Raw genomic sequence first — 15846 nt, forward strand, 5'->3', positions numbered from 1 at the left:
CCAGCGATCGGGTTGATTTCTGTTGGCTTGGGTGATCTGCCCTTGTGTCTTGGGGGAGAAGTGGAGACTGGCGGTGATACGCCGGTGTCAGGTGGTAAAGGTCTGTAAAGGTCTCTTCCTTACTGCCGATGTTGAAAGTGGAGCCATTGTCCCTGATGAACTTGTGGGGTTGTTGTAGGGGCGGCCGGTGTGTGCCGCTTCGCCCGAACACATATTGACATGTCTTTAAGTCCCTGGAGATGTGATGTTGGGCTGGCTATGTGGCGGGGTTATTGCGGGATCAGGGACTCCAGTTTTCGCTGCAATTTCTCAAGGATAGCCGTGGGGTCTTCCGGGCATTTGCTGGAGGCCAGGAACATTCCAGGAATGATTAAGGGTGCACTGTCTCCGCTGCCAAGGCATTGAAGTCTTTGTTTGGCGCAATGCGTATCCTCACAAGGACCCAAGGCAGTTTATCCTCCCATTTGGGACCTTTGAGCCAGGCCATCAAGGCTGCCTTCAGGTGACTTAAACCACTCCACCAACCCACTAACCTGAGGGTAGTACACTGTGGTGCGTTGGAGCTGTGTCGTCAGGAAGTTAGCCAGCGCTGTCCAGAGCCTAGAAGTAAATTGTGCCCCCCTGTCTGAGGTTAGGTGCTCTGGGATCCTGAATCTGGACACTATGTGCCCTGGAGGAGGTTTCTATGGTGGTATCAGCGGGACTGCCTCAGGCCACCTCTGTGGAGTGGTCAACCATGATTTGCAGTTATCTCGCCCCACAGGAAACTGGTAGTGGCCCCACTATATCAATATGTACGTGGCTGAACCTGCACTGTGCTGATACAAAAGTTTGTGTGGGCGTCTTTGTGGGAGTCTGCACATTTAAGGATTGGGAGTTCATGCAGGTCTTGGTCCACTGTCTGACCTGCTTACGGTGGCCATGCCAGACAAACCTGCTCGCCACCATCTTGACCTTGGATGGAGTTGAATATCTGGTGCCTCCATGCTGCTGGTGGAAGCATAGCACAGCAGTTTCAGGTTACCTGAGCTGACAGGGACGTCTTCCACCCTGATACTGGAGACAGCTGTCCTATACTCAGGTATCTCAGAGTCCTGCTGCTGCGTTTTGACGAGGGCCATGTAATTGAGCCCCTGGGACAGAGGGTGTTCCAACTTAATCGTGGGGCCTGACAGAGCGTTGGCTACCACATTGCTTTTCTCTGTGATGTCTGTGGTAAATTTGAACATGAAGAACAAGTGTCTCTGTTGTCGGAAGGCAAAGATCAGCAGCTTGTGGTCGGTGAAGACCGTGAATTGCCGACTCTCCAATCTTAACGCGAGCTACAGTACCAATAGCTTTCGGTTGAAAGCACTGTATATGAGCTCTGGTTGGGGGGGGTGGGCAGATGTGCCACTGGCCTTCAATGAGCTGTTCCAGTACACCTCCTACCACTGTGCTGGAGGTGTGCCAACTGTTAGAGTGGTAGGTGCCTCTGGTCTGGGGTGTACCAGGAGGGTGGCAGTGGCCAGCACGTCTTTGGCCTTCTGGAACGCCCTGAAAGACTCATCATCTCAGGTAATCTCCTTTGACTTGCCCGTCATCTGCGCGAAGAGGGTGTGCATGATGCGGGCTGCTACCGATGTGAATCTGTGATAAAAGTTTATCATACCAGCGAATTCCTGTGGCCCTTTTCCTGTACACAGCTTGGCGAAGAGCCGGACCGCCTCGACCTTTCGGGGAGCAGTTTTGCCCTGCGTTTGTTTATTCTGTGCCCCAGGAAGTCAATAGTGTCCAGGACGAATTGGCACTTTGGGGGGTTAATTGTCAGCCCAAACTCACTCATCAGGGTGCATAGTTGTCTCAGGTGGGTGGGTGGTCTTTGTGGCTGTGGCTACCAATGAGGATATCGTCCAAATAGATAAACGCAAATGGGAGGTTCCGGCCCACTATGTCCATCAGCCGCTGGAAAGCTTGTGCTGCGTTTTTCAGACCAAAGGGCATGCGGAGGAATTCGAATAAGCCAAAGGGAGTTATTATTGTGATCTTATGGATATCCTGGGGGTAAAATGGGATTTGGTGGTACCCCCCAGATGAGGTCCACCTTGAAAAACACCCAAACCCCGTCCAGGTTGGCTGCGAAGTCTTGGATGTGGGGCATGGGATATCTGTCAGGCATGGTGGGCTCATTGAGGTGGCATTAGTTGCCACATGGCTTCCAACTCTTCTGCTGTTTTTGCCAGCATGTGGAGGGGAGAGGTCCCTGGACTGTCGGAGCACCGCACAATCCCTAGTTCCTCTTTCTTCCTGAACTCATCTTTTGCTAGGCTGAGCTTTTCAGGAGGGAGTCGGTGTGCCCTGGGGTGGAACAGGGGTCCTCAGTCAGAATGTGGTGCTTTACCCTGTGATTTGGCGTGGCCGCAGAGAACTGTGGCGCCACGATTGAAGTGAACTCCGTAAGGATGCGGGAGAATTCATTATCTGAAAGCATTATAGAGACAGGGTGGGGGGGGGCGGGTAGTTTGGCTTCCCCCAGAGGTAGAGTCTGAAATGTTCTGGCATTGAGATTTACAAGCAGGCAGCGGGCATGAAGGAAGTCAGCCTCCATGAGCGCTTGCGCCACTGCCGCAAGCGTAAAGCTCCATGTAAACCGACTGTTGCTCAATCGGAGGGGGATGGTGCAGGTACCAAAGGTCCGGATGGAGGAGCTGTTAGCTGCCCTCAGTTCTGGGTCCTGCTTGCCGTTGTGGGTGTGGAGGCCTGCGGGGGGAAGGACGCTCATCTCGATGCCAGTGTCGACTGAGAAATGCCTGCCCGACAAGAAGTCCTAAATGTAGAGGAGGCTATCACGTGGACCAACCGCCACTGCCATCAATGACAGTTGGCCAGGGTGTTTCTCAGAAATTCGCAGGGTGGGCGGCATCAGCAGGCCTCCGCACCCCATCGCTGATGATAGTAGCAGAATTGTCCTGGGATATTAACTTGCCTCTCTATTAGTCTTGGTCTCGCAGTCGGCTGTTTGTGGGGCTTGCTGTTGAGGTCTACGATGGCGCTGGTATTCTTCTTCGCTCTCCAAAGCATGTCTGTCCAACCTCCTAGGATCGCTGAAGTCTTCATCCATGAGCAAGAGTCAGATATCCTCGGGCAGTTGCTCCAGAAAGATCTGCTGAAAGGGCAAGCAAGGCTTGTGGTTCTCGGTTAGAGCGAGCATCTTGCTCATTAGGGCGGATGGGACCCTGTCCCCCATTCTGTCCATATGCAGCAATCGGGCGGAGCGCTCGCACCGGGAGAACCAGAAAGTGCGGGTTAACAGCTCTTTGAAGGCCGCGTATTTGCCTTGCTCCAGAGGCTGCCCTTGGAAGTCCACGACCCTTGCTGCTGTGTCTTGATCGAGTAGAAGTTTACGCCGTAGAAGTAGTGGGTGTCGTCAGCGGCAATGTGTCTAAGCTGGAACTGAGCCTTGGCCTGCTTAAACCACACGTGTGGCTGTGACACCCAAAACATTGGGAGCCTGAGTGAGACTGCGTGGATAGTCGCTGCCTCTGGCTGGTCCATCATCTTCGGGTCCAATTTCCAGTTGGATCTGTTGGGGCCACAATGTAGCGTTCGTGCTACGCGGGCACACCAAAGCCTTAAAGTCAAGACTGGTTTGTTCCACTGGCTGTCGTGTTTATATGGCCCTAGGCGCTGATGTCAGGGCACTGCGTCATCAGAACGCTGGCCTGGGATTGGCTGGCTTTCCTGCCATAGCTCTAGTCTTCCCACCATGTGGGATGTCACCTGGGATGATGGCCGGTATCACCCCAAGGTATGCGCGGTCGCCATGTTCGCTGGCCGTTTCATGGGCCAGTTCGCGTCTCCATACACAAGCCGCTACAATGGTTTGTAAGTTAGTTGGGGTATTTTGGTGCCATGGGATTGTGGCTGGAAGGGCTTGCTACCGTGTTGAATATCTAAATTTTTAAAAAAGTTAAAAAAACTACTTAAATTTAAAAAGCTTCAGTTGCCATCTCCTTCAGTCACCTTTGTTCTTCAATCCTTCACCACCCTTTCTGAGCCATTGCCATCAGGGCTTTTGACTTTCAGTTTCCATTGGTCTGTTGCAAGTCACAAACTTTCCTGTTCTCTCTTCCCCCATTCACTTTTTCAACTTATTTCATCTTTAAGTTTTCACATTTTTCGTGAAAGATTATTGACTTGAAATATTACTCTGTTGGTTTATTCACAAAGGGAAAATAATCTGTCATTTACAATTTTAATTCATTTTATTTCATATTTCAAGTATCTTGTTCTTAGAAGACATACTATTTTTGTAACTAGGTGGGAATTCAATAATACAATAGGAAACAAATCATAGAGATATTGGAATGCTTTTGGTGAAATTACAGCAAGAATACGCTGTAGCTTTTGTCTTGGAAATTGTAGTACAGAAGTATCACAATTGATTTCTGAGAGAAAATAGACACTAGTTAGAATATTCAATTGATTTCCAAGAAATTTGAAGGAATGAAAATTTATCTCATTGAAATATAATAATAATTTCTCCATGTGCCTTAATAATTCTTTAATCCAAGCTTTAGAAAGTTGAATTGAAGTACTTGTCATGTGGAGTGTGATTTTGTGAGAAATTTCTTTTGAAGTTATCTAGGCAAGTAATCCTGTGTGTACTACAGCAGATAGTTCTGCTTGCAATAGAAGAACAGGCTATGGTGTCAGATAAAACAACAGTGCAGGATATAGTTTTAATGGGAAAAAGTAGAGTTTTTCCATGCATGGCATCATTTTATTCTAATGGGACCTGTGCTGAAAGGCTCTTTCTTCTTGCCCAAAGCATTGTCCTATGGTTAGACTTTGAGCACTGAGGTACAGATGGTTATGTAGGACTGAGGATGATAGGGGAAAGTAGAATTGTGGTGGAGGATCAACTATGAGACTGAATGATACGAGTGATTTTATTGTCAACCATTGAATTCATTGCTCATTGGGGAACCTTCTGTGAAAAATGGCTGTATCATAATATGGATATAAAGCAAGTCACAAAGTCTCTGTGGATGGAGAAAGATTTAATATTTCAGTTTAATCATGACTTGGAATATTAATCTGTTTTTTTCTCTCTCTACAGCTAATATCAGACTAATTGAGTATTTCCAGCAGTTAATGTTTTTTTTTTCAGTTTCTGTAATATGTTGCTATAAAGCGCTTCAGAATTCCCTGAAGTTGAAAAAGGCATTATATAATTCTTTTATTTATGTACTTTTAATGATGCTGTTTACAAAAAAGATTACAAAAAGAAATTAAAGTATAATTTGAACCATAGAACATTACAGCACAGAAAAGGCCCTTGGCCCCATCTCGTCCCTGTCAAACTATTCCTGCATCCGGACCATAGCCATCCATACCCCTCCCATCTCTGTAAAGTACCTATCCAATCTTGTCTTAAATGTCAAAATCAAACCCATAACCGCTACCTCAGCTTACAACTCGTGCCACACTCTCACCAACCTTTAGAGTGAAGAGGTTTGCCCTAATGATCCACTTAAGCCTTGCACTTTTCACTCCTTACCCACGTCCTCTAGTTCTTGACTCAACCAAACTCAGTAGAAAAAGCCTGCTTGCGCTTACCTGATCTATACCCTTCATAATTTTTTTTTAACCGTTATCAAATTTCTCCTAATTTTTTTAACTTGGAGGTACAGGAGGTAACCAATATACTTTTAACAGCATCCTTAAAACTGCCATTAAACTACACTAACTGCTCATCTGTCCCATTGCTTTTTGTGGAAAATAACTGGATTAAAGTGGGAAAAACAAGACATAAAAACTAGCTGACAGCCCGTATTGTCCAATTACACCAATTAACCGACAAACGTATGTTTTTGGAGGATGGCAGGAAATCGGAGCCCACACAAACACGGGGAGAATGTACAAACACCTTACAAACAGTGCCAGATTCGAACCTAGGCCACTTGTGTACTGAAATAGAGTTCTGCTAACTGCTGCGCTAACTGTGCCTGCCTCTGACTCAGCACTTTGCAACATCCTAAAAGTTTTCTCTGCCCTCTTTCAGTCTTATTGATACTTTTCCTGTACGTAGGTGACCAAAACTGCACACAATATCCAAATTTAACCTCACTAACTTCAACATACAATGTGCCAAAGCTTTCTTCATCACCCTAATCACCTGTGATGCCACTTTCAGTGAATTATATATCTGTAAACCTTGATCCCTCTGTTCTTTTGCACTCCACAGTGTCCTCTACTGGCTGCCATATTAATCCTACATGGTTTTTCTTCTCAAAATGCAACATCTCACATTTGACCACATTATTTGCCTCAAAGACAGCAAGTTTCCCATTCTCTGAAATTTGTATAGAACCATAGAATAGTATTAAGTCCATGACTTCACTGTTATTTTGCCTCACCGCCATAGACAATGCAAAAATAATTAAGATGTTATCCATCTCTTTTTATCTTCCATAGATGACCACTCTGATCTTCAAGAGGACCAATTTTGTCCCTTGCTTCCCTTTTGCTCTTCATATATTTGTAGAAGCCTTTGGAATTTCCATGCATCTTGTCTGCCAAAGGAGCCTCGTGCCTTTTAGGCCTCCTGAGTTCCTTCTTAAGTCTTTTCTTGCATTTTTTTACACTCCAACTACCTAATTAAGTTGTGCAGCTTCTTCTTCTTAATGAGGGCCTCAATATCTTTCAAAAACAAAGGTTCCTTGTACTGATTTGTCTTGCCTTTAATACTGACAGCGACATACAAACTTTATACTTTCAGAATTTCACCTTTGAAGGCCTCCTATTAACCAAGCACAGCTTTGTCAGAAAACAAACTGCCCAAATCCACACTTGCAAGATCATTTCAGATTTCATCAAAATTGGCCTTTGTCCAATTTAGAAACTCTATCCCTTTCAATAATTATTTAGAAACTAATGACATCATGATCACCAGATCAAAAGTATTCTCTTATATACATTTCTATCACTTCCCCTGTCTCCTTCCCTAAAAGGAGATCCAGAATTGCACTCTCTCAAGTTGGCATCTCCATGTTCCATAATTATTTCAAAGCTTCAATTATTTTTTTAGTAAAGGATTTATGAGCTTCAACCATGCCCAATTGATCCAACTCTGCATTTACTATCCCCATGCTGTCCTCGAAAGTTTTTCAACCTGTCAGCTAGTTTTTATGTCTTGTTTTTCCCACTTTAATCCAGTTATTTTCCACAAAAAGCAACGGGACAGATGAGCAGTTAGTGTAGTTTAATGGCAGTTTTAAGGATGCTGTTAAAAGTATATTGGTTACCTTCTGAACCTGCCCATTATGTGGAACCTTGTCCAAGGCCTTGCTAAAATCCAAGTAGACAGCATCTACCATCCTGCCCTCATCAATCCTCATGGTCACCCGTTTCAAAAGTCACCAATTTATAAAACAAGATTTCTGATGCATAAAGCCACACTAAACAGTCCGTGTCTTTCCAAAAGCTGAGATATCCTGTCTCTTCCAGTAACTTTCTCAGCAGTCATGTTAAGTTCAATGACCCGTGGTTCCCTGGCTTATCCTTGGAGCCCTCCTCCAATAAAAGGGCAATGTTAGCCATCCACCAAGTTTTGGTACCTCAGTTGTGGCTACCAAAGATCCAAATATATTTGCCAGACCTGCAGCAGTTTTTTTCCCCCTACCTTCCTCCAGTGTCATTGGATATACTTCATTAGCCCCTGGGTATTTATCCACTCTACATCTTCTTTTCTTTAATAGGGATATGATCCAAGATACTATTATTCATTAGCTTCAATTCCTTACCTTCTGTCCTGGGTAAACTTGTACCTCTCACTTTGTTCGTTTTTGATTGGTCACAGTGTTTGAGCTACCAAAAGAAAATAGACACCCACACCGAGAGCAGTTCAATTTATACAAATGTTTATTACAAATTCAAAAGCTGATTTCAAACTACAATATGCAAGCCCTTCCCGATTATACTTAATGCCTGGACTGGTCCCAACTGCCGAAGGGAGGCAATGACCGCACACTTGTAGTAGGTTGTCGGGGCGCCGGTAGCAGTTTCTCCACCTCCCTCGACCGGGACGTTAGCTAGACTCTAGAAGTTCTTCTTCTTGCTGAGAGCCATTTCCACCCCTCAGAGAGTCTGAAACTTCAGCAGTGGGACCATGGCTTATATTACCCAAAAATTGTTTACTCATAGCCCATCACCCTGAATAAATGGTTACTTATCTTCAAGGTCTCCTGACAGTCTGCGACCAACAAAAGACAGCTGCATCTCTGGGCCTCATGGTGTAAATTAGATTATGTCTTCTGATTCATATGCATCTCTGGGCCCCATTGTGGAATTTAGATTATGTCATCTGATTCACGTGTATACATTCTTGCATAAGCTGATCTAAATCCTCCATTACACCTTCCAGAACCCTTTGCATGGTAAATAGAAATGAAAAATATTTATTTTGTCTCTCACTCATCAGCTGTGGTTGACTCACTTCCAATTCTCCTTAACCTTATCTGCTTGAACTATCATATGTCTTTTTTGCCCTGGCAATTTTTCTTTTAAGTGCGCTCATACATGTCAGTGCATTGCATGCCAATTCCTGACCAAAGTTTCAATATCCCTCACCAACCAAGTTTAACCAATCTTGGCAGCCTTGCACTACTTTAACAAGAACATGCTGGCCCTGAACTCCCTATTTAAAAGCCTCCTGCTGACAAGGTCCCTTTACTTGAAAACTGCCTCTCTCAGTGAACCTTTGCAAGTTCCCATCAATTACTTTCAAAATTAGTTGCCTCAATTTAAAACTTTAACCTGTTAACCATTCTTATATTTTTGATTGGGCAATGAGAATGCTGAACGACCAAAGGAACTACCTATGCTAACCATCTGAGACTCATATTCATGAAACGATATTTCTTTGTAATCATGAGTACTTGTCCTACGTGTGTATTGTTTGTCTGTATGTGTGTTATGTTTGCGTGTTTTGGGGAATGCTCTTTTGTGGGGTTGGCAATTGAACAACTGAAAAGTGGCAAAGCAGCAGGTATGGATGGAATCCCCCCAGAGGTCTGGAAGGCTGGCGGCAAAACTCTGCATGCCAAACTGCATGAGTTTTTCAAGCTCTGCTGGGACCAAGGAAAGCTGCCTCAGGACCATCGTGATGCCATCATCATCACCCTGTACAAAAACAAAGGCCAGCTCTTCAGTGCTTGATGTCCTGTTTTGTGGAAACTGCCAAAATGTTTGGCCTGGAAGTCAGCCTGAAGAAAACTGAGGTCCTCCATCAGCCAGCTTCCCACCATGACTACCAGCCCGCTCACATCTTCATCGGGCACACAAAACTCAAAACGGTGAACCAGTTGCACCATTTAATATCTCGGCTGCACCATTTCATCGGATGCAAGGATCGACAACGAGATAGACAACAGACTCACCAAGGCAAATAGCACCTTTGGAAGACTACACAAAAGAGTCTGGAAAAACAACCAACTGAAAAACCTCACAAAGATTAGTGTATACAGAGCCGTTGTCATACCCACACTCCTGTTCGGCTCCGAATCATGGGTCCTTTACCGGCATCACCTACGGCTCCTAGAACGCTTCCACCAGCGTTGTCTCCGCTCCATCCTCAACATTCATTGGAGCGACTTCATCTCCAACATCGAAGTACTCGAGATGGCAGAGGCCGACAGCATCGAATCCACGCTGCTGAAGATCCAACTGCGCTGAGTAGGTCACGTCTCCAGAATGGAGGACCATCGCCTTCCCAAGATTGTGTTGTATGGCGAGCTCTCCACTGGCCACCGTGACAGAGGTGCACCAAAGAAGAGGTACAAGGACTGCCTAAAGAAATCTCTTGGTGCCTGCCACATTGACCACCGCCAGTGGGCTGATATCGCCTCAAACACGGTGCATCTTGGCGCCTCACAGTTCGGCGGGCAGCAACCTCCTTTGAAGAAGACCGCAGAGCCCACCTCACTGACAAAAGACAAAGGAGGAAAAACCCAACACCCAACCCCAACCAACCAATTTTCCCTTGCAACTGCTACAACCGTGTCTGCCTGTCCCGCATCGGACTTGTCAGCCACAAACGAGCCTGCAGCTGACGTGGACATTACCCCTCCATAAATCTTTGTCCGTGAAGCCAAGCCAAAGAGAAGACTCATGCAATCAGATGACAATAAACTTGACTATTGTTCAGGGCACTGGGCTCATGGCGACTCTTTATTTGCCTTACAGCCCACAAAAGTTAATGTATCATGTATGTTTCAATTTAATGTGTTATTATGTGACCTTGAAGCCTGAAAACTTTCTGTATGCACATAACAAATTCTGCCCCATCTAATTTTTTTTAGACATGCAATAGGCCCATTTGGCCCGACGAGTCCGTGCTGCCCAATTTACTCCCCATTTACCTACCCAGTACATTTTTGAAAGATGGGAGTAAACTGGAGCACCCGGAGAAAACCTATGCAGACATGGGGAGAATGTACAAACTCCTTACAGACAGCGCGGTCCCAGGTCCGATCCCAATCGCTGGCGCTGTAAAGGCTTTACACTAATCGCTTCACGCCATGAATCCTTTTGCATTTTGTCTGCCCCAGTCAATATAAGGAAAGTTAAAATCACCTACTATTGAAAATTCTTCTGCATCCAAGCCCTTTGAATTATGGGAATCTCAGACAATATGAGGGAAGTTGAAATAACCAACTACTACCACCCTATTCTTTAAGCTCTCTGATTTTCCTACTTATTTGGTTCTCTACTTCCCATTGATGAGAGTGGCTGATAATACAATCCCTTCTTATTTCTCATTTCCACACATTTAGCTTCATTGAATGAATCCTCCAAGAATATCCTCACAATGTACTGCCCAATGTTTTCCCTAATTAGAACTACTTTAAAAAAAATCTCTTTTATTACACATGATATCTGTATCTGTAATATTGAACTGTCAGTCTTTCCCCTCTCTTAGCCACATGTCTGTTGTGGCTATAATATTCCATTTTCATGTACCAATGCATGCCTTGAGTTCATCTGGCTTATCTGTCAGGCTTCTTGCATTAAAATAAATGCAGTGTAATTTATCAGACTTTCCTTGGTTTCTGACTTTCAAGTTCGAATTTATTTATCATTCCATTGTACAAGTACAACCTGACAAAACAGTGTTCTCTTGTCCTCTGTGTGAAACACTGCAACACACATACTGACATAGCACACATGCAGAGAAACAATACATACATAAAAATATTAAAATAAATATTTTTTAATAGTAGAGTCATAGAGGGTTTCATCAGTTGTTCAGCAGACTCACTGGCCATGGAAAGAAGCTGGTTTTCAGCTTTGTGGTTCTGGTTCCGATACTCTTGGATCTCTTTCCCAACTGGAGTAGCTGGAAGATGCTGCTTACGGTGTGATAGAGGTTCTCGCTAACTTTGTGAGCCCTCGGAAGACAATGATTCCTGTAAAAAAACGTCACTGGAGGTGAGGGATATCAACTGACATTGTTCACTTTAATATCTACATTACCTTCCCATCTGCCATGCTTTTGCTTTGGGTCCCCCCCCCCCCAAAAAAAAGTTTAAACCATTCTGAACTGGAAAAAGCACGGAAAAGTCTAACTTTTACAGGTAGCTGAGCCAGAACCTGTTAGAAAATATATTTTATGTCTTCAATTTTGCATCCCTTCATAATTTTTATGTATGTACCTGTTGGATTTGAAAATCTGCACAAATTTAAAGCAGAGTATGTTGGAAATTCTCTGCAGTTTTGGCAATGGGTGTGGACAAAAGATGACAGGATTAGTATTCCCTGAAGCAATACATAATTGGGTAAAGTGGAACTCTATGTAGATTCTTACCACATTTTCTGGATGGAGAAGATATGGAATAGCCTTTCGCTACTAAGGATGTTATCCTTTGCATTGTGTTGTGAACTATTACTGATGCAACTAGGATTCTGATGTATTTTTTGTTTTTTCTCTTCTCAGCACAATGTATATTTTTGGTGGTTTCAACAGTCTTCTGCTGAGTGATGTGCTTATGTTCACACCAGCCAAATGCGAAGATTTCTCTAATGAGGCATCGTGTATTAGTGCAGGACCTGGAGTCCATTGTGTTTGGAGCACTGCCATGTTACAATGTGTGCCCTGGGAAATGGCAACCACAGAAGAAAAGAAACAGATTTTGAAAACATGTTCAAACAATACCTGTGAGCTTAAATTATTTTCATCATTTTTGGTGTAACATAATCTTATCACTTTTGCATTAATACTTTTGTTTTTGATTGTGTTTGATGCTTGCAACATCTTTGGTTGGATGCTGTCTTCCAGCTGAAATTTTAGATGCTTGGCAACCTTGTCAGAATACTCTCTTTCTCAAAGTTGACAAGTGTTGGGAAAAACATTTTTCTCTCTGTTGTTCCAAAGGTTTCAATTGATTGATTCATTCAAGATACAGGCTTAGTTTCTTCAATCTAAGAAATTATGCTGCAAATTGCCTTCTGTAGTCTTCAGGACACTGCAGAAGATTTAGGACCACAGCAATGCATCCTTTATGTTTTGAAAGTTCCTGTTTCCCTCGAGCTTGGTCACATTTAAGCAAACAGGTGTTTCTTACAGTATATCTTGAAATTTTTTCCAGTTTTCCATTTATAAGTTAGTTAAGCACACATTTACCCTGCAGGCCATTCCATTTACAAGTTACACATTCTGAAGTTCAGATGAATGGCAACAAGTTTTGAGATCTTGTGGCATCTTTAAGACCCCACCAGATGGTGGGGTCTAGTGCAGGTCTCTAGGCATCTTGTTCGTCAACATTTCAGGCCTTCTCCTTCAAATGTGCTGAAAGTCAGGCAAATGCTTGATTGAGAAGATGGAGATGTGGAGGAGTACGGGTTAGCAAGATGACAGGCAGATACAGGCGAGAGAGAGAGGAGAGAAAAGAGCTGAGATGTGATAAGGGAAGGTGCAGATTGCTGAGAAAGATGGCTACTTGATAGGAAAAGGGAACAGAGAATCAGAGGGATGAAGGAAAATGAGAGACCGAGGGAGGGGGGTTAACCGAAAATGGAGGTATTGCTATTGATGCTATCTGGTTGGAAATTGCTGAGACAGAATGCAAGGTGTTTTTCCATCAATTTATGAGTGGCCTCAACCTGGCAGTAAGTGGGGCATGAGATTGATGTGGTTGGCTACTAAGATATCCCTGAAATTGCCGAAGGAGCTAAAGGAAGAGATCCCCAATCTGTGTCTGGTTACCCTGCTGTTGGGGAGGCAGCATCTGGATGCTATAAATGACCCCTACAGATTCACAGGCGAAGTATTAGGGTGAGGGAAGAGGCATAAGTGCAAATATAGAATATCTTGCTGTCACAGGGGTAAGTACCAGTGGTTGATTGGAGGGAAGGGAGAAGGGGAGATGTGTCTGGTGGTGTGATTACTGCTGTAGGTGGCAGAAATGAAGAAGAAGAATATGTTGGATGCAGAATCTGGTGGGGTGTTAGGTGAGGGAAAAAAAAAACCCATCCTTGTTGAGTCGGGGGTTGGGTGGGGGGGGGGGAAAGAGCTGGGGAAACATCCAGGGCAGATGTGAGCTGAGTAGTTCTTCCTTCCATTAATTTAATAGGGAGTCAGTTTTCTTGTTTCAATTGTACATCAATTAAATCTTCTAATTTATTTGTGAAGAAATTCTTTGTTGTACAACACAGAACTAAATGTTTTGATGATGTGATGTTTATGGGGGATAAAGATAATTCAGAAATGATTAAAATAATCAACACTAATTGTGGTGGCAAACCATAATGTGCAATAGAATGTGGTTCACATAACTGGTGTCTTGCTGGTGACAGAATCGATTTGCACACTGCTTATACAATCCACTTAGGGTAAGGTGCCACTTCAGCATTTATATGAAGTGGACTGCAGTACCAAAATCAATTTATATGGAAATCATCAATGTTTACAAAATTATTTGAATCATTCAGTTTGGTTGTGGCCTGGAGCAGAAACAATAATTAGGTCTTTTTGGCAGCACAGATTGTACTGGCAAGCTTAAATTATCTTGGTACATTGTAGGCAGACAAGGTTTCCATAGAAATGAACGAGAGAAAATGTCAGTAACTGAGCAAATCTTATTTGTATAAGAATTAATCATGTTTCTTTTCTTCTCTGCTGCCCTACAGATGCAGATAACGAAAAGTGTGATCAGTATACTGATTGCTTCAGCTGTACAGCAAATACAAATGGTTGTCAATGGTGTCATGACAAGTGCTTGTCAAAGAACAGTAACTGCACAGAAGGCTCTGTGAGTATTACAACAAATCCCCCTGAGTGTATTTTAATGAAGCAGTACGATCATTCTTCCAGGATCATTTTTATGTTGTAAAATTTATGTAGAGTCAGAATGAAATGATGATGGTCACTTGTGCCTCAGAATCTGATCCACACTTGTACTGATCTTCAACTCAGAACAAACCACTTGTAAAGCGGTTTCAAATGACAAAGGATTTTCCACACAATGAGCAGTGACTATTGAAAAAAATGAATCTAGCAGGGCCAGACAGTATTATCTCACAACAGGTAGAGCTATGCATTAACGCTTACTTTGTTTTTGGGTGATCATAGTTAGGAGCAGAAGGTTTCTGTGGAGCATAAGTTGAACTTGTACTCTCTGAAAAGTGACCCTTTGCTTTCACATTCAATAATTGCAAAAATAATTGTGGGTCAGAAAGATGTGAAATGATTTGCACTTCAATGCTTTTCTGTCTTTAAGAATAATTTGAAAATACTCTAATTTAGTATTTTAGATCAAATACATCTCTTGAATTGAGCAAACAAATCAGTTCTCTTGTTTTTAGTTGGCTCATTAGTTATCCTAATTTATGTCTGATCAACAATCACTCTATTTCAAGCAATAAACATTCATCAAAAACATAGTAAAATTGAAAGCAAATATCAGATGTCAGGCTTCCAAATGCATCTTGATTGTGCAGATATAACCAAGGGCAGTTTGCTTAACAAAGAGATTATTGAGTCTTTACTCATACACTTTATTGCAGTTGATTAGTAGAGTTGCTACATTAATTTTAATGTTTATCAGCAAATTTGAGACCCCTGTGCCAAACTGCATCCAACATATTTGAATGAAAGGTGGCATGTTTTTTTGATTATTGATTTAAAATAATGCAGTATTTAAAAAAAAAACAGAATGTAAGGTAGAATTATTTGCAGCTCTTGGGAAGACTGAGAAATTGTGTGAAGATTTGACCCACATTTAGCTTCTGGTAAATTGGTTGAAATAAGGTTTAATTCTTGCATTGAAGTTTATTTCAAAATGTAGAGCAAGTCTGAAAATTTCTTTTGATTAAGATTTAGGTAAAGACATACAGGTCCTTTTGGCCCAAGAGCCCGTGCCGCCCAATTACACCTAATTGACCTACAACCTCCGGTATGTTTTGAAGCTTGGGAGGAAACCCACACAGACGCAGGGAGAACATACAAACCCCTTACAGACAGCATGGGATTCGAACCCCAGTCCTGATCGCTGGCACTGTAGCAGCATTGCGCTAACTGCTACGTTAACGAGCCATTTGCTGGAGTAATGATGGAATCTATTTCAGATATTGGTGACGCTGATTTAAAAATTAAATTAAAAGGCAATGGCAAAATGCAATGAATCGTGAGCTGGAATGTGGATTGTACCTTCTCGTATTACTGTGCAGAGAGAAAAGCAACAGCTGCTTGCATTTATATGCCATCTTTATCAGACGAAATGGTCACAGGTGTTTCATGGAAATTTCCTCAAAACAAGTTTGACAAGGTGCCATGGAAGGTTTCCAAGGAGCAATAATGAAAAAGGT

General features: G+C 43.1%; 1 protein-coding gene across 3 annotated transcripts in view; it reads left to right on the forward strand.

Annotated features, from left to right (window-relative positions):
* Positions 1-15846, forward strand: part of atrn (attractin) — a 520815-nt gene that overhangs the window by 187564 nt on the left and 317405 nt on the right. For all 3 annotated transcript variants that reach the window (XM_069923525.1, XM_069923527.1, XM_069923526.1), the window contains exons 12-13: positions 11978-12198; positions 14170-14291. In XM_069923525.1, coding sequence (XP_069779626.1) covers positions 11978-12198; positions 14170-14291 — 343 coding nt within the window. The remainder of the gene's footprint in view (positions 1-11977; positions 12199-14169; positions 14292-15846) is intronic.

Source organism: Narcine bancroftii, chromosome 3 (assembly GCF_036971445.1).
Source record: "Narcine bancroftii isolate sNarBan1 chromosome 3, sNarBan1.hap1, whole genome shotgun sequence".
NCBI classification, from domain to species: domain Eukaryota; kingdom Metazoa; phylum Chordata; class Chondrichthyes; order Torpediniformes; family Narcinidae; genus Narcine; species Narcine bancroftii.